The 20,597-nt window shown below is 37.3% G+C and overlaps 1 protein-coding gene across 1 annotated transcript in view; it reads left to right on the forward strand.

Annotated features, from left to right (window-relative positions):
• Window positions 1–12,658: 12,658 nt before the first annotated feature.
• The window catches only part of LOC129249133 (transcription factor 20), a 43,386-nt gene continuing 35,447 nt past the window's right edge, over window positions 12,659–20,597 (forward strand). The window contains exons 1-2 of the mRNA XM_054888786.1: window positions 12,659–13,120; window positions 19,961–20,509. Of these exons, the coding sequence (XP_054744761.1) occupies window positions 12,838–13,120; window positions 19,961–20,509 (832 nt within the window). The 5' untranslated portion in view covers window positions 12,659–12,837. The remainder of the gene's footprint in view (window positions 13,121–19,960; window positions 20,510–20,597) is intronic.

The raw sequence follows: 20,597 nt of genomic DNA on the forward strand, positions 1-20,597 counted from the left end.
TTTTTATATTTGCTTATTTCGCCTCATTTTTTATCCATTTTTATTTGTGTATGTATGTGCACATGTATGCATGTAAGTATGTAAAGACTCGTATTTTCCGCCTTTATGCTGCATGCACTCTATGCTTATGCGCTCGCCTTGCTTCACATTCTATTATACATTTGCATTTGTATGTAATTGTGTATGTGTGTATGTGTTTGTATTTTTATTATGTCGCCTAAGGGTTGAAAGGCATGCCAAGTCATGGCAAGCAGCAAAGGACTCATAATAACCGTCTCGGCGTCATGTCTGCATTTTATTGTTGCAAGCAAACCAGTCAGCTATGTAGCTAACTACTAAAGTACTTATTGAACAACAACAATAACAAAAACACATATAATAATCGACATTATGTTGCATGAAGACGGAGCAAGGTGTGTGCACATGAACTTACATACATACATACATACATACATTTTTCCAAATTGCAATCCGCCAACAAATACAACAAATAAAATGTGCAGAGTTTGTCAGACCCGACCGTCAGCCCTTGAGTTAGTGAGCCTTTGAGGCTGTCTAGCATTTTCATTAACAACCCGCAAGTTGGCGGCATATGACAGTCGCGTCGAAACTTAGGACTAAGCATTGCCGACATTAAAGTCGTTAAAGCAGCACATTGCAAAGGTGCTATTTTGCTGGAAAATGTAACAGGGGAAAAAATTGTGAGCCAACAAAAAAGTGTGACTCATGCGCAGTGTTGATTTTGCTTTACTTATACAAGTATGTATGTAAGTAAATGAGCGAGCGACCGGTCAAAGGTGGCAAATTTGAGAGTGGCAGCATAATCATTATTTGAGCGAAAGCGGCATTACAGTACTTAGAGTTAACTTAACAGTATGTTAGTTTAGTTGAGGTGTGACTGACTACCTTAATGGCTGGTACATTAACAGCAGGTCGATATGGCTGTAGTTGCTAGAGATGCTCGCTCTTGTTACTACTGTAAAGCTGCTACAGCATCAGCATCAATATTTTATGCATTAGTCGGTAAAAGTGATGTACTCGTATGTATGTGTGTAGATGTGAGAGAGAAAAAACAGATTGAATTTTGCTTGCCTATATACATATGTACGTATAATTACATATTTATAAGTTTATTTAATATTCATATATTCCAAATTTCCCATCCGTAATTATTTCACAGCGCGCCATCTTCCTACACGCTACTTCCACTTTACTCCCATCACCCCGTTTACCTTTTTGGTATATCTTTAGAAATTGCTTAGACATGTGCATTTGGTCTGTTTGATCTTAAGTTGATTTAATTATGTTGGATAAAAAATATTGTACATTCGCAAATGAGTGTGGGCCCATATGACAGTTGCATGTGTGTGTGTATGTATGTATGCACACATGCACTAGCTTTTGTATACTTGCATCAATTTCGGTCCTGGCAAAGTCAGCAACACCAAAGCGAAGCGTTCTGCGCCTATTTTTCGCTCTCACAAAATTACACAAATAAAATACAGATGTATACATGTGTGTATGTACGATTATATGTGTGTGTATGCGTCTTCCATGCAAAACATCTATTTTTGGGCGCATAAAATTGTGTTATAAAAATCGATTGAAATGCTTTTGAAAGTCAATGTCCTTAGTTGAAGGTTAGATGAATTCAAAATGTTGGCTGTAGCTTATCGGGCCCGCAAATATTCAAGATAATAGCACACACCTGCAGTTTTGGATGAAATGAAAAATGAAATTAACAAAAAATAATAATTCTAAAATATGTAAAAATGTTTGAATATATTTTATTTGACAAAGATGGCTGGAAAGTAAAATAAAGCATCCTTTTATTCAAAATCTTCAAAATTGTGAATTTTATTTCTGTTTATTGTTGCTAGTAAAATACTACAAAACTTTTTGAAAACCACTCGAACATTTTGATATCGAATCCTCCTTACATTCACAACCTCCTTGCCCGCCTTCTGCGATGACTAAATACGACAAAAAATGGGTACAGTTTCTGGGCGAGGAAGTAGTTGCTCTGACAAAACCGACCTTCATACAAAAAACCGCTACTCCCTTTAAAATTTTCTTCAACAAAATTGAAATTTTGTTTGCAATTATTTCAGAGTTTCTAAAGAAGCGGTGAAAGACAAATGTGTAGGTTTTCTTTTTATTTTGAAGAGCGACCCTGCTGTTAGGCGATGTTGCGGACCTGTAGAAAGTTGCTTTTATAGCCTGAATATGTACAGGGTGTGCCAAATAACACCTACTAATGCTAAGCACAAATAACATTTTTATTTTTTGACATATTTATTTTTCCTTTTTTGTAGGTTATAATTGAATTGTTGGAAATTTATTATGGAACCCTACCGTAAGACCATCAACAACGATTACAATACGCTATTCGTTTTACACAATTAGCCACACAAATTGATTTTTTAAATAATGTTTTGATGTCGGATGAAGCGCATTTACATTTAAATTTATGTCAACAAACAAAACTGTAAGTTGTGGGGCTCTGAAAATCCAAGGGCAACACACCAATATCAGTTGCATCCATTTAAATGTACTGTTTGGTGCGGTGTTATGGCCACTAGAGTTATCGGCCCATATTTCTTCGAAAATCAAGATGAAACGCCGGATTCGATTTCAGGAGCTTCTTACAGAACATTCATTGAAACTTTTTGCGGCCAATGGCGGAGCAGTATTCTAATTTGTAGTTTCAACAAGATGGAGCAACTGCGCATACTGCTAGGCAAACTATGGACCTGCTGCGTAGTAGTAGTAGGTCTTATTTGGCCATTGTCTTAATAAGCCCGAAAAGTATTAGTTACTGGAAAACCAAGCTGCCATAACTAATAATGACGAATATCGGAGACAAACTTCGAGCATTACAGGAATTAGAACCAAATTTCGAGAAGAATTTTATTCATGAAAATTAGCAGCTCAGTTATTCACTTAATAAAAATGCAAACTTTGGGCATTAAACTATTTCAGTGGGCGAAGTGCAATTCAAGTAAACGAGTATGCATACAATATACTATACATATAAACATACTTGAATATACATACATAAATTGTACACAATTTCGCGTGCTATTGATACATAAAATTATTCCCAAACTTTTATGCCTAGGAATGTACCTTCGGATGAACATTTTTTCATACTAAAAAGCGAATTAAGATGGAATATATGGCTACTTGAATGACTGACTGGGCTTGTGCTCTTGCACACACTTAACAACTGTAGTTGGCAACAACTACAAACTCATATCAGATCACATCAGAATACTTTATATGTATTTATATGTAGGCTTAAACTACCTTGTAGGCAATTTTGTAGTCGCCTACTAAAAGGTCGGACTTTTAGCTTATCCCTTTCGATTATTTTTTAATAGACTGCATTTGTGCGACATTTTTTGGCAAACCAAGCACATTTAAATAAAAATTGGCAAACACATTTTTGATTCAGTTGAATTTTTTTAAATGAGTTCTATATTGGAAAAAAGAGCTTCTTATTGTTGAACGTTTTTCTTTTATTAAAAACAAGGGGAATGAAATTTTTAAGAACTGCATTTTTTTTGTTTTTGCTTAGAGAACGGGTCTAAAACTTAATTACTCCGCCTCTTTTAATGCTAAAAACTTATATTTTAATTGTGAAACAAAAGGTATATTAATTCCTTAATGTAATTCACCAATAAAAATAGTTTTAATAAAAATGTATAATTTTTAGTAACTGCGCCTGCCACCTGCATACTTTTTTAAAATTAAACAAAAAAATGGTAACGATAACTTTAAAAGTGGTATAACTCAGTTTCTATTCTTGCTAAAAACTTATTTTTGGTTTTATTTTGAACCTAAAGAAATTAGTAAAAATAAAAACGATTATAATGAAAACATAAAGTGCGTAAACAGTTTTTTTTAAATCGGCTATGCCACCAGCTCACTTCCTTTTTAAAATAAAATTTTTTTTTTTTAAGTAAATATTTTTGTCAAAATTTTTCGAAAATTTTAAAACACTATTTTGACATTACTAAAACTCAGTTTCTATTGCTTTGATTCCTTAATTTTAAAACTAAAGAAATTAATAAAAAGCATAAAAATAATTTAAAAAATAGTAATAAAAATAAAAAAAATAAAAAAAATAACAAAAAATAATAATAATAAATAATTTTTAATAAGTGTAACAGGTGTTATCTATCGCTATCAAGAGATGATTCACGTTTTTTTTGGATGGTATTGATCTGGACAACGTTTATTTTCAACAAGACGGCGCTACGTGCCACACAAGCAACGAAACCATTGATATTTAACGGAAAAAGTATCTGGACCGTGTTATCTCTCGCAGAGGTGATCACAATTGGCCACCGAGATCTTTTTTCTTTGGGGCCACGTGAATGAAAAGGTCTTCGCCAACAGCCCAGGGTCGATTCAAGATCTCAAAAATGGAATTCGTGAGGCAATCGAGGCCATAGGGCAGCCACTTTGCAATTCGGTTATGGAATACTAATGAAAAGGATGATGTTATTTTCCACTATGAACGGCATATCTTCCTCTTTATAATCAAATAAAGATCCGATCATTTATATTAAAAAAAATTGTGTTTCTTGGAATATCAAAATAACACCTCTTATTGGAAAAATCTTTATTTCAATATTAAAGCGACGATATGTACAATCTTTGAATTTGCAAAATAAGTCAGTGAAAACTTCTAAAAATTTACTCCATCAAATATTACCTGCAACTTTCATTCGAAACTTTTTATTGTAAAATTAATCATAAAAAAGTTATAAACAAAATTACGCCAAAAATTAAAGGATGATTTGTTTTCAAGCGTAATAACTTTTTTTTATTGATTCTGTGGAAAATATATATAAGAGCTTTTTTATAGAGCATTCTTTTGTGAATATTTTTGTCTATAAGTTTTTTCCGCTATCTTTATTTAGTCTTGTGATTTTGAGCTGCTAAGCGGAGCAACCATTACATTAGCGAAGCGCATAAGCGTACATGAATATCATTCGTTCTAATTTTGTACGAGATAATATTTTTCTGCATACCACCTTTGAGATAACCCTGTTGCGTATATATATATATATATATAAATTTGCCTACCTACCTACCTACTATATACATATATATGTATATCTTTCAAAAATATTTGTGAACAATATGTAAATTATGTCAAAGATCATTACGGCTCAAATGCGACCATTATTTTTGATGGTTATTCGGATGATCCGAAAAAAAAAAAAAAAAAAAAAACAAAAATCAAACGACATTATTTTTGATATTTATACGATTTCACCGGTACCACCAGAAACATTTCTTGGCAACGAACACAATAAAAAAGCTTTTATCGACCTTCTCAAAAAGGAGTTAGAAGAATCGTCTTACAGAGTCGATCAAGCAGTAAATGATGCAAATGCTGTAATTGTTACTTCTGCTCTGGAAAAAACTGCCATATTTGATTCGGTTATTATCATTGCGGAAGATATTGATGTTCTTGATTTACTGACAGTTGCTGGATCAAATTTAAACAATGTATTTTTTATTAAACCAAAAAAAGGTCGTTCATCTGAAACTATTTACTCCACTTCGAGTTTCAAACATACAGAAACGAGTAAAAAAAATGTATTACTAATCCACGCTTTTTCCGGCTGCGATACAACTTCTGCCACTTATAACATCGGCAAAATAAACTTTTTGACAACGTTTGAAAAATGCCCAGAGCTACTATCTGGTACCGAGCTCTTTATGAGTCGACATGTAGATGTAAATCTACTAAGTTACGTAGGAGAGCGATTTTTTATCGCGATCTACGGTGGCGAAAAATCAGAAGAATCAATCGACACATTACGTTTTAAACGATTTACTAAAGCTATTGTGAAAACCGGCCGCCGTAGCCGAATGGGTTGGTGCGTGATTACCATTCGTAATTCACAGAGAGATCGTTGGTTCGAATCTCGGTGAAAGCAAAATTAATAAAAACATTTTTCTAACAGCGGTCGCCCCTCGGCAGGCAATGGCAAACCTCCGAGTGTATTTCTGCCATGAAAAGGCTCCTCATAAAAATATCTGCCGTTCGGAGTCGGCTTGAAACTGTAGGTCCCTCCATTTGTGGAACAACATCAAGACGCACATCACAAATAGGAGAAGGAGCTCGGCCAAATACCTAACAGAAGTGTACGCGCCAATTATTTATTTATTTTTTTTATTGTGAAAATTACATTCCCTTTATCGTCTCTTCCTCCAACCAAAGATGCTGTTCATCATCATTGTATGAGAGTTTACCATCAAATGCAGACTTGGCTTGGAGAGTTTAAAGATCCAGAATGTTGGGGTTGGAAAAAAACATCTAGGCATTTCATGCCGATACAGTGCACCAAGCCTAACGCACCTCCAGAGTTATTGAAGTTAATGTTCTGCAGGTGCAAGGCGAAATGCGGTAAAGCCTGCGGTTGTCGCAAAGCAGGGCTGAAATGTTTACCAATTTGCCAACATTGTAGCGGCGAAACGTATGAAAATACGAGTACAATAGATATTTCTGAATTCATTGATAACAACCTGGATCATCCAAAAAAAACAAAAATTGAATAATAAATAAAAATTAGGGGATTAGTCCTACAAGGGAGCCCACATAAAAAAAAGCGCTGCAGACTCTATTTCTTAGGTGGTGCGGAAAGGAACTCAATAATTTATATAAAGTATGAATATAATTGCGTACAAAATTAACAATACAATAATACATAATAACATCACCAAGAAAAGTAGATAAATGCAATGTATATGATATTCGTATACGCTTATGCGCTTCGCTAATGTATTGGTTGCTCCGCTTAGCAGCTCAAAATGATAAGACTAAATAAAGACAGCGGAAAAACTTATAGACAAAAATGTTCACAAAAGAATGCTCTATAAAAAAGCTCTTATATAAAATAAAAAAAAGTTATTACGCTTGACAACAAATCATCCCTTAATTTTTGGCGTAATTTTGTTTATAACTTTTTTATGATTAATTTTACAATAAAAACTTTCGGAATTCACGAGATAAACGCAAAAAACAGTTGCACCCTTATTTCTAAGATGGCGGCCGCGGGACACAACCCCCGACCCCGAAATCTCAAACTTAAGTTCAAAGTGATGGGCTTTACATAATAAAACCATAAACTCGCATACTCCTAAAATTACTTACTTAAATCTTCTTTTGACTGGACTATTCATTTAAGAGAAATTTTAGTGAAAAATACCTGCTCCAGCTCTTTTACACATATTTGATTAACGGTATCACTGAAAGAAACTAGTCAACATTTTTGATGGAAAACAATTTTTTTCCAGATAATAATCTAGGGCTGTAAATGGGCTATATATTTAAATTGCTAATGTATTGAAAGTAAAAATATTAAATATAATACTTTTTTTTATATTTATTTTATATATTTAATATATTGAGTTTTTTTTTAATATTTAACAACTTTTGCTATTTCAATATTCCACTTAATTCGCAATGCTTGCGAAACACCCCTAATGATAAATTATACGTATACGTATTTTATGTAGTTACATTGGGAATGGAAGAAGGTGTGCGAAGCTTTATCGATTAATGTGCCCCATTGTAATTCAGCCGGTTGACTGTTCATAGCCACAAATAAGCCGTATTACTCAATAGTAAATTTGTATGTGCCAGTTGTTGTTCTTAAAATGCCGCTAAAGAATTTCAATGCTTTCCTTTGGGGGTTGTTTGCAAAAAGCGCGCATACAAATATTCTGATAAACGTTGACGCATAAGTACATACATACTCTGGCACATGGAACACATAACTTTTTGAAAGCAATTCTTGTTGATGCTAGGGTTAAGAGTGCTAACATATGACCTACGAAAGCTCTGATGCACGAAAGCTCACTGGAAGCAAAATGGTTATAACTTGGAGTGATGATAGAGATTCGTAGAATTGAAATTTATATCCGCCAAGTCTATTAACTAACTATTAGTAGATGACATAAATATTAAAAACATTTTGTATGAAATTGAGGTATACCAGAATATCTAAAAAGTAAGTAAGCAGGCTTGCAGGCCTATACTGCATTTCTATTCAATATGAAAATCAAAACTAAATAAGTACAATTTCTCTACCTTTTTGTGCTGGCTTCTACAGTTTCGAATAAATTCGAACTAATTCTTAAAATATTTTTTTGCGGGCTACTGAAAAAAATGGCAGTAAAAATATTTTTTGACTGAATACTGAAAACAACTGCAGCAAAATAATTTTTTTACTGGGTAGATTTTCAAGCTCTATAATTCAAACTAAAGGTATTTTCTTTGCTTGCTGGTGAGGTAGGGTTCAAAATGCCTTCGTGACCGTCGTCTACTTGCGTTGGGTAGTGTGACCACTAAAGTAATCCCTTCTCTCCTTCTGCGGAGACACCCTTCCCAGGACTACTTTCTGCATAACTTCGGGAGGGCTCAGAACGGCATACATAAAGGATCAATTCAATTCACCCACGACTATTCACCCACCATATCTGTAGCCAGCTTTCATGCTATAGGCTCGCCTTCTTGTGTCTCTAGCAGTAAGGCATCGCTTTGTTGCACTGTGTCGGGGAATATTTTTTTCCGTAGTACGTTCTCGATGTATCACTTTACCATATTCCAGCTGCCCTCGCGTTCGAGTATTTTGCTGATTATGTTGCTCGGCGTGATGTCGCCAATCTGCTGCCTCAGAGCACTTCTTTCCACGAGCCACCTGTCACAACTATAAAATGTGTGTTCAGCGTTATCGCTCGGTGCTTCGCAGTATATGCACTTGGCATCGATGCATGGGCAAGGTATGCGGTATAGGTATCTCCGGAAGTATCCGTGGCCCAAGAGGAACTGACTTAAGAAGTAATTCACTTCCCCAAAGTCACTTTGCACTCATTTGCCTATTGATAGAATGCGTTTCGCCGTCCATCTGCCACTCGCTTTAGTGTCCCAAACTAAAGGTATAGACATAAGCAATTGGGGAGAATAAGATCTCTAAATATTTGAAATAGTTTTGGATGATTTCAGTAATCGTTTTGCCATAAAAGCCTCATGATTTCATTAAAATGCGAATTGTAACCTTAGAAGTGGCATAAAATTTAAAAAATTAGTTATGAAAAAATTTGGTAAAATACGTGCCTTTTTATTTTTCATAACCTTACAGAGAGAGGGATAACATTTTTTTTCATTTTGTTGCACTATGTAATTTGTGTATGCCTCTCTATATTTTTTTAAGGGCCTCGCCCCATTGGAAATGGTGTTTTTGGTGTTTTTTGGGTGTTTCTTTAAAATCGTGTAAAATGGAAATGAAATTTTTGTTCTCAGTATTTTATGTTTTGATCCATTGTTAAATAATACAAATTTTTTTGAACATGCAAGGCTTGTTAAAAAAGTTGTCAGCCTTCAAAAAATAGTCTTCCAACAAAAGGTATGTCGCTGACGACACGGATTCCGGTGGTGTCTCAAATCGAAATGACAAAAAGGTTATTGTTTAGTGTGAATGAAAAAAAGAAAAATTTGATAAAATTACGGACTTTGAAAGATGAAAACCCGTTTTTTTACTTTAAAGGTCCGATAAAAATTCTAAAAAATTTGTTTTCAGAATGGTTGTGGCTCACACTAAATAACGACATCAATTCCACGTCATTTAAATTTTATTTCATCAAAATCGGTTCAGTAGAACCGGTTATATCTGTGTCCATTGTCCATGTGAATATCATTTTTTAAAGGCTGACAACTTTTTGAGCGAGTCTTGTATGGCAAAAAAAATTTTTTATTTTTTAACAATGGATCAAGAAATAAAATACTTAAAACAAAAGCAAAAAATTCTTTTTCGTTTCCGTTTTACATGCGTTTAAAGAAACACCTAAAAACACCATTTCAAATGAGGCGAGGGTCTTTAGTCCTTTATTAGTTGTTTATCCGAGCTTCTCTTACAAGTTGTGGGGTGCATTTGGGTTTTGTTCTACAAATGGGGGGCCTATAGTTTTGTGCTAACTTCAAATGGCAATCCGCACATATTCAGCAAAACCAAAGGACGCCAAAGGCAAGTTGTCGGTTAACTACATCTGAACTTTCTAATTTAAGTAAATATGCCAAACAAATTGGGATGTGATTTTCGTATTTGAAGCTTCGTTTTGCTTCGTTTTGCTTCTCAATTATTTTCTATGCTTAAATATTTCTGGACTACTCGGATATAGATACCTCTTTTTTCACTGACGGATCCAAAATAGAGCATTTCGGTCCCCTTTAAACTGCCGGAAACAAGCAGAGGTCTTCGGGATCCTGCAGGCATGCAAAATGCTTCGGGATCGCTGTTGGGAGGGGATCATTAACATTTTTTCCGACAGTCAAGCTGCGATCAAGGCCCTATCGTCGTCGTATTGTAGCTCTCTTCTGGTGAACACCTGTAAGGAGGAACTCAAACGTCTCGAACTTGCAGGTAACATTTCCCTTGTCTGGGTTCCTGGGCACAGGAATATAGAGGGAAATGAAATTGCTGATGAGCTTGCCAGGAAGGGGTTGGCAGAACCGGTTCCAGCTGTCCCATTCTCAGACATGGGTGTCCCCTTGGCCGTCGTTAAAGGGAAACTACACAATTTCTTTCTAAAAAAAAGCGCAAGACAGATGGAGGTCTGTCTCATCGTGTGCTATTTCAAAAACACTATGACCTCAATACGATAGAAACAGAACGCTTAAGGTGATGGGAATCCCCCGTCATTCAATTTCCAAACTCATTGCGGTGTTCACTGGTCACTCGGAGAAGCTTGGAATTCCATACAACCCCTATTGCAGAAGCTGTGGCGATCCTGCAGAGAAAGAGACTGTGGAATACTTTCTCTGCAAATGTCCGGCTCTGGCGGCTACGCGCTTGAGATTCCTTACTCTTGCCATCTTACCTACCAACCTACCTAGAGCGCTATAATTTCCCTGAAATGGGTCAAATAGTAAGCTGGTACACTTATTTTAGTTTTGGAATGAATTACAAAACTTTTGGATTTTTATTGACGTGTAATCGGTAAATTCATTAATTTCAAACCGCAGATGCTTTTACACCGTTATCCTTCACTTTCCAGCACTTCCACTTCCTGCATTGCCTAATAAGCCAAAATTTCCAAATATTTCCCTTCCAGTCGCTTTCAGTGTTTCAAAAGCTCTTTCTTGGCATTTTTCTTTTAATCCCTTTTCCCTGGAAAATTTTCACGCTGATAGCAAAAACATTCTGGTCGTGTGCGCACACTGCGGTTACAGAGAGAGAAAAACAAAATAATTCGCTGCTGAAATAATTTTAAAAAGAAAATAAGTGTGATTAACGCAAAAGTGATTATTAAAATAAATTTAGTTTAAAACCTTTTCAGTGCTAAAATCAAATATGTAGTGAAATCGAAAAGCGTTGCTGTGGCTTAAGTTTCGTTGCGCAAAAAACGGTAGCATAGGAAAGAGAAAAGCCAGAAATGGTGTGGAAAAATCGATAATTTCCAGAGTGAGGCCGTAACAACAAACAAACAAACGAGAAAAACAATAACAATAACAATTAGTAAAGTGGACGCAAAAGGTGTAAATAGAGAAATAAATAAAATAAAGAAGAAATGTTATTGAGAAGTAATTAATAAAGCGGCAAGCGCATAAAGTCATGATAAAAAATTAATAAGAAGTAATAAAAAAAAATTTAAAAATTAATAAAAAACAATAAAAACAAAAAAAAAATAAAAAAAAAATTAAGGGGTTACATGGGTTTCGTTGGTCCAAAAAATCGATTTATTTATTTTTTTTCTTATTAATTTCTAAAACTTCTTAGGAATATTATCCAAAATTTTCAAGTCGATCCGAATAACAGTTTCGGAGATACAGCCTTTGGTATGTGTGCGCTCCAAGCCACTTTTATTGTTACTCAAAACTTTAAACGCGTTTTTCTCGGAACCGTGTTTTCAAAGTCGGTTGCCAAATGTTCTCGAAAACTACTCAATCGATTTTGATGAAATTTTACACAGCTGTTCAAAATACAATTTACTCGTGCTTGAACGAAGGATTTTGTTTTTTTTTTTCAATTACAACTATGTATTTAAAAAAAAAAAACAAAATGTCAAGCAAATTCGACCGAAATTTTCATTTTTTTGCAAAAATGTCTGCCAAAATTCCAATTTTTACTTTTTTTTCTTTCCTGCGTTCAAGCAAGAGTTTATGGTCTTAACTATAGCATTTATTTTTGTTTTTTCATTTTTGATGAGCCTGTCAGGAGTTATGCTGACAACGCGGACGCACCTCTTTTTCGAGAGGTCACCGAAAATGACGTCACAACGGAGGAGTTTTAATTTTTTTTTTTTTGAAAATTTCAGAAATTATTCTTTAAATATGTATCTATAAGACAGAAAAAAGTTTGAATTAAATAAATAATTTTTTACATAGAAAAAAAAATTTTTGAAAATAGGCCTTTTTTGACCCGACGAAACCCATGTAACCCCTTAAGAAAGTAATAAAATTTAATTAATTTTCGAATATCAAAACAGACGTTCATTGCTTGCATTGTTGGTGTGCTGGACGACCGTTTGTGCTGGGGCTGCAGTAAATTTGAGAGCAACTATGTAGAAGAAATGCTTTACAAAGATTACAGTAAAATTCACAATAAATAAAATATTGTTGCATTCAAAAAAAAAAAACAAAAAAGTTTTCAATAACGCCTCAAAGCAACGCGCAATTTTTAGCCAGCTATAAAATAATAAATACTTATTTCTGAAAACAAAAAAAATATTCAAACACCGAACACCCACATATTTGGAGCTGCAGTCAGCCACCCAGTCTACCCATTAGCCAGTCTACGCTACGCCACGCCGCGCATGTTTCATAATCGCATTTTAATGGGCGTTGCGCACGCGCCCGGCATACGTCTGCTACGTCGAAGCGCCGAAGCCGCCAAATTTCTAACCGTACTTTTTCTAATTTTGACTCAGAATGTCTCGAGCTTTAGCTGCGCCTCCAATGCTATTAACACCGCCAGCGATGGCTACACGAGTTGGGCCTCTACGCAGACAGGTGTAGTTGGAAGCCCAGCAGCAGCAGCAGCAGCCGCCGTCGACATGCATCGCTTGGCAAAACGAATGGATTTGGAGCTATGTTTGGGTAGGTAAAATGGCGTGTACTCATACGTTAATATTAGCTTTTCGTTGGCGTGACGTGAGCTTTGAGGCAGGGAAAACTATTGTTTGACTCTAAATTGAAATTGAACGGCTGAGCGCTTCTTCATGCGCAAGTGGACTGTGGTCGTTTTCTTTATAAATAATTCCTATTTGGCTTTTATTGGCTTGATGACTCGGCTGCTTCACATTTTCAATTGCGGTTTACTATTGTTGTTTTTGTTTATGTTTTTGATTATTTTTATTTCTATTTTTACTTTATTGCATTCAAATGTTGTATGTAATTTTATTTCTGCATTTAATAGCTGAGTAGTTTTTTTTTCGTTTTGATCGCCAGTCAGTCAGTGTTTGTTTTGCCTGACTTTTGGTTCGACTGCTTTTGAGTTGCTTCTGTGTGTTGTTGTGGTGCATCTGCCATCGCCTCGTAACTAACTGTAAATAATGCCACTTTGTCATGGCTCTTGAACACCAACTGCTGAAGCAGCAGCTACGGCAGCAGTTAACTAGCGTTGGTAGTTGTGCAAATGGCATTGGACCACAGATATGCAGATGAGTTCCGTTGATAAGTTTTTCTGTTTTATTGTATAACTATTTGTTAAATTTGCTTTCCCGGCTTCTCTTCTCTTTTCTTTGCTTTTGATTTAATTTTTGATGTTTTTAAGGGAAAGTTTGATATCTTAAACGAGACGTAAACGAGGCCTTACTAATTAGCTACTTGCTTCTAAGCAGGTGGGAGTGTTTGGGGCTAATTGGCAGCAAGTGTGTTGAGGTGAAAAAGAGGCAATTGAAATTAAATAGTGATTTACCTTGGTTTACCACTGTAGACAGTTATAATTTCGAGGTTGTAAAAGTCTTCGTTTATTTAGGAACCAGCATTAACACCGATAACAATGTCAGCCTTGAAATCCAACGTAGAATCTCTCTTGCGAACAAGTGCTACTTTGGACTAAGTAGGCAACTGAGCAGTAAAGTCCTCTCTCGACGAACAAAACTAGCACTCTACAGGACTCTCATCACGCCCGTCCTAACGTATGGCGCAGAAGCATGAACGATTACAACATCCGATGAAGCGACGCTTGGAGTGTTCGAGAGAAAGATTCTGCGTAAGATTTTTGGACCTTTGCACGTTGGCAACGGCGAATATCGCAGACGATGGAACGATGAGCTGTATGAGCTTAACGACGGCGTGTACATAGCGCAGCGAATATAGATCCAGCGGCTACGTTGGCTGTGTCATGTCGTCCGAATGGATACAAACGCTCCGGCCTTGAAAGTAGAAAGGACTTGGCTTCACTTGGTGTCCAATTGGCGTCGGTTAGCACGAGAGAGAAACGACTGGCGCGCTTTGTTAAACTCGGCCAAAACCGCGTAAGCGGTTATCGTACCAATTAAGAAGAAGAAGAAGTGATTTACCTTATTGCCTTTAGCCAAAGTGGTATTTGAAGTTTTAATGTTTTTTTGTCGTAAACAAATTCTCACACTCAAATGGTCAGCCCTGTATTTATATGGAGTTTATGTATTTTATTTCTTCCTCTGGTAGGAAGGTAGATGAAATGGTTAAAGTACCACTCTGACACTCCCCAAGTAGCACTAAGGCACCCTTTTTTTTACCATTTTTTAGACCTTCAACGGGCAAACATCTACAGCCAGCCAGAGTTGTTGATGTAAAAGAGAAGATTGATGCGTTTTATGTCGGCGCACTGTCCTAAGCTGTCGAAGAAAGGATCACCCAGTGACACGATTAAGGTTTGCCAAACCCAGACATTTACAGAGAAAGTGCTCAATACTCTACTTCTCTGAAAAATGACCACAACTTCTGCATTGGGGGTTAAATAGTAAACGAAGCTTTTCCGCGTGTGTGCCGATTACCCAATGACCAGTAAACCCAGCTACGAGTTAGGACTTTTTTTTATAACTTTCTGAGTCCTCCATCTATTGTACTGAGGCCACAGGGTTTTCGAAATAGCACACGAAGAAATGGAGCTCCATCATTTCTGCGCTTTTCTGAGAAATAAGTTGTGCAATTCCCCTTTAACAAATGTCAGGGGGATGCCGATGACCGGGTAGGAGGTCTCTGAGACCAATACTGTCCCCTTCCTGCGAAGCTCAGCAGCAATTTCATTTTCTTCTATGGTCCTATGTCGTGGAACTCAGATGAGAGAAATGTTATCTGCACCACCAAGAGATTTGATCCTCTGCTTACAGGAGTTGAACAATTTGGATCTGCACCGTGGCGTCGTCAGAGCCTTGATCGCGGCTTGGCTAATAAATTCCTGGCTAATAACTTCCTCCGTTATTATTGCATAAAATCGGGAGTTTCAGAGTTCCCTTCCTACAAATTAGCAAACAGAGTTTGTTCACTTTTCATGAATAACTCCAAGCTATAGTAGGTAAGTCATGTTAAATTGTTTATTTTATTAATTGGTTGTTGCCTATTTGGCCTACAAATTGCAGAAATTATTTTTAAGTATGCGAAAAGGTTAGTCAGCTTCTTCGGTGGTTGTTGTTGTTGTTGAAGTGGTTGAGTATTTCCACTCAAATTATCCTAATTAGTGACCAGCACCACTGTCATCGTGTCATGATGACTTTTTTTTCTAAGTCAAATCCATTTAGTAAGGTCCAAGTATAGCAGCAAATTCTGTACCTCGATGTCTGAGGTCTCATTAATTTGCTGTAAGAAAGGCTTACCGAAGATTCGGAGTCGTGCCCTAGCTAGCCATGGGCATTCACATAAGTAGTGGGAGAGACTTTCCTTCACCCCTTCCGCTTGACAGCTTCTGCAGATGGGATTGAAGGGGAGGTTGAGTCTGGCTGCATGATCCCCCACATTCCAATGACCTGTGCAGTGATGCGTGAAATGTTTGGTCGGGAGCATCCTAACAGGTGATTCGTCCTTTTGATTTTGTACGACGGCCATGTGTTTTTTTTTGTAGTACATGTAGTGAATTACTTCCATCTTCTTTCGGCTGAAGCATGATAGTGTGAAGCAATAGATGTTTTTCTTGTGTTGAGTGGGGTGGAGACTGCCATCGCCTCTGTTATGTCTAGTGTCGAACCTTTTCTTGCTAGCTCATCCGATATCTCAATACCCCGTATGTTCCTATGACCGGGAACCCATATCAGAGTAATTTCAAGCCAATGACTAAGTTATTCCTCTCTACACTGTAAGTCTAGTTTGGATAAAATGAAGTTGGAGTCTAAGGCCCTGATAACTGCTTGACTGTCTGAAAAGACGCTTGCACCAACTTCCTTGTAGAGTTTTAGTGATTTGCATGATTCTCTGATCGTTGGTTATTTGCAATAGTTACACAACCGTCGCACACGCATTTGTCGCTCGACGCTAATTTTCTGTTATTACACTTCCAAGGAGTGCTCCTGCTAGATTCATAAGTTCATTACATTTTCTGATTTAAATGGGGACCGAAGCTACAGCAAAGCACAAATAAGTTTTTTCGTTAAGCTATGCAGTGGCTTCAACTGCGTTGAAGCACAGTTTACAATTTTTACTCTTGTGAAGCCAGCAAATGAACTACAGCAGAACAAAGTTCTAAAAAAACACCACACATCACATTGAGCTTTGCAAATCCCGAATACTGCGTACATAAATATTTCTAGCTTAAAAATTGGAGATATATCAGTGCATATTAGGGCGGGTCGATTTAAAAATCGCTCATTGCTCTGTGAAAATCGTATTCTACGGATCAAAATAAGAAACTTTGCCGAAGGAACCATACCTCTAAAACGAATTCTGATGTCCCCCAATTTGGGTCGAACGAAAAATACCACTTTGACCCATTTAGAGTGCTCCAATCGAGTCCAAACGTATGACCGACCCCCACTAACTTTGGACGGCCGATCCACCCATGCCAGTGCACACCCCCTGGAACTCCCCTGGGGGGTTCCCCATACAATCATTTCAAAATATCACCATTTTTGGCCTTTACATGAGAAAAGAAACTAAAAAGTTCGGCCCAAATTGGGGGACATCAGAATTCGTTTTAGAGGTATGGTTCCTTCGGCAAAGTTTCTTATTTTGATCCCTAGAATATGATTTTCACAGAGCAATGGGCGATTTTTTTGCCTCCCCACAAATCGACCCGGCCTAGTGCATATGAATATCTTACGGAATTCGTAAATTGCCAATATTGCAAGATCTCATAAGGCTTTGAGATTACTTTTGCATTTTGAGTTCTCAAACTCAACTTGTGGGTCTGGTTCAAGGAAGGCTCAAATCCTGAAGATTATTTATGTAGATGTTGTCTAGTGTATTTGAGTCAAACTAAAAACATCTATTTTTTCAAGAAAAAATCATGTAATGGAAATTTATTGTAGAAAATGTTTTGAAATTTATGTCAGATAGATCTTAAAGAATGCTCTGAATGTTCCAGCATTTTAGATGGTAATATCTCGAGACAGGATGCTATATGCTAGAAATATCACGCTGTTCTCAAGCTCAAATTCTTATGTTGAACTTTTTCGAGCTTGATGATGATGTACAGCGCACCGCTGCTGAACGTGAGTAATGTTTTTGTGGGAATAAAGGAAGAACTGGGTTCACATCCTCTGTTAGTGCGGAATCTTGGAGGTGTGGGAATAAGACAGACTGACGGATGGCATGGTGTAAGAAGTATGGTTTTCACTTGTCGGAATGTCGAAGTGGTCAGTTAGCTAGTTTTTATGGACTTTATTTTAAAAATATATATTCAATGGGTGCTTCATAACTAGTAGAACACACGACTATAACATTGATACGTTTTCAGTCGGAATAATTTAAAATAAGTATATGATGGCACAGTTTTCTTCATTTTTAATTCAAAGGATTCAGGTTAAAAAGTTTTATTATGAAATGCAACAAATGCCTAAAACTTCAGTACTCACAAAATATTATTATTTAAACTCAAAAGAGTACTTATGAAAATGTCGAATGTATGTATAAGTATAGCGAAATTTGAGGGCAAAGTCTTTAGATGACGAAGATACCCTGTGCGTTCAGTTGACTAGTTCATTTTTTGTGGGAGTGGGTTGCGTGTAGTTTAATGTAGTGTGTGGCGTTCAATATAGGTCACCAGTCTACGGCAGTATGTGAGCTCAACTGGTAATACCCTATGATCAAAAAGTACCGGGAATGTTTAATTTAAACGAACCGTGCACGTGGGGCCGGTCCATATATATTTTTATGTTGGTAGGACTGTAAGACACACATCTGTCACTTTTTAGCGCCATCGGACGATTGCGAGATGCTGTACGTCGCAAACGGCCGGAAATGTGGGCAAACAATTCTTGGATTTTGCGTGAAGTTAACGCGCCATCGCACCGAGCCCAAATTGTGCTGGATTGTTTGACCAAAGACCAAGTAAATAGCATCGTGCAAGCACCGTACCTGTATTCAAGTGATCGGGCCCCGTGCGACTTCCTTTTGTTTCCCAAGTTGAAGTTACCACTTCGTAGAAAGAGATTTCAGTCGATAGAGGAGATCAAAGAGAATGCGACGAAGGAGCTGAAAACTATCACTTCGTCGGGCCTACCTGGGTGGCATGGAGGACTGGGTTAAACGTTGACACATGTGTGTTGCTTTAGACGGGCCATATTTTAAAGAAGATAAAATAAATTCGTCTGTAGTTTAACTCTGTTTTGTTTTATTTAAACATTCCCTGTACTGTCTGATCATAGGGAAGCTTCGGCTATGAAGTTTGACCGGAGACTTAATACTGGTACTTCGGTGAGCAGGAACTCTTGATGTAAACGTCGAAAGTTATAGATAAACTTCAAACCATAACAAGATACTACAAATCAGTACCTAAAATGCATCTACGCATTAATTTAATCAGCTCTGCTTTTGAGCGCGATGATTTAAGGCTGACTACCACAGGTGACGCACCGTAAAACGCACCGGATGCTGCCCTTTGACCTCATTTTGTTATAAAATAATAATTTTGAAGGGGATATAACTGATTTTTGTCCTCCATAGTAGGATGGGTTGGTGCATGACTATCATCGGGTAGGTCCCGTGCTCGAAACCCGCTGTACGCACGAAACACCAAAATGATAGACAATGTTTTTTTCTAATAACGGTCGCGCCTCGACAGATAATGGCAGACTTCGGAGTGTATTTCTGCAATGAAAAAGCGCTTTATAAAAAATCATCTGCCGTTGGAAGACGGCGTAAAACTGTATGCCTCTCCATTTGTGGTAAAATATCAACACGTACACCACAAATAGGAGGAGAATTTGGGACAAACACCCAATGAAAGCTATACGCGTTATTTATCAAACTAGTATATATATGTATTAGGGCGGGTCGATTTAAAAGTCGCTCATTGATCTGTGAAAATCGTATTCTAGGGATCAAAATAAGAAACTTTGCCGAAGGAACCATACCTCTAAAACTGTCCCCCAATTCGGGTCGAACGAAAAATCCCACTTTGACCCATTTAGAGTGCTCCAATCGAGTCCAAATGTATGACCGACCCCCACTAACTTTGGACGGCTGATCCCCCCATTGCCGGTGGCACACCCCTGGGGGGTTTCCATACAATCATTTCAAAATATCACCATTTTTGGCCTTTACATGAAAAAAGAAACTAAAAAGTTCGACCCAAATTGGGGGACATCAGAATTCGTTTTAGAGGTATGATTCCTTCGGCAAAGTTTCTTATTTTGATCCCTAGAATATGATTTTCACAGAGCAATGGGCGATTTTTTTGCCTCCCCACAAATCGACCCGGCCTAATATGTATGTATATACAAATTATTTAAGAAAATCGATTTGGTAAAATTAGTCACAATGTTTGTATTTTTCAACAATTTTATTTCTTTTTTCTTCTAGGAAAATTTGAAATCCACAAAAACACGATAATTCGCACGGGCGAATCTCAAACGCTTGGTGGCAAGTACTTGCAAGGGCTGGAGCTCGACACCGCCGAGGAATGTCAACGACTCTGCTGCGAAACGGAATCTTGTGACGTTTACGTGTTTGAAGACAAAAGCGATGGCTATTGTTATCTTTTCGAGTGTGGCCCACCCGAGAATTTCCACTGTAAATTCACACGCCATGCCAACTACACCAGCGCAGTTCTGACAGTTGCGCGACATTTGACCGAAATGACTACGACGAAACCCAGTGTGTCACACGCCATTTCCACCAACAACATTTCCCAGCAAGAGTGGGAACTGGCTAGTTTAAAAGTGAAACCAGAAACGCGTGACAAAGCAACAGTCGCAGGAGGAACAGGTGGAGTAGAGGGTGCGGCGTCCGGCATGTCAGCTGCAGCCATTGCTGTCGGTGGCAGTGCCAATGTGGCGGCAACGGCGGGACCGGTGCCGATGCTAGGCGTGGAGAAAATACCACCAATGAGTGTAGCTTTTCCACAAAAAGGTGTGTGCCACTAATGTTTACATTCGCATAGTTTTTTGGCAGCGTACAGCGACTGTTTTTGTTTTCTGTTTTTTTGTTTTTCTTCTTC

This window comes from Anastrepha obliqua, chromosome 5, assembly GCF_027943255.1.
Source record: "Anastrepha obliqua isolate idAnaObli1 chromosome 5, idAnaObli1_1.0, whole genome shotgun sequence".
Lineage (NCBI taxonomy): Eukaryota > Metazoa > Arthropoda > Insecta > Diptera > Tephritidae > Anastrepha > Anastrepha obliqua.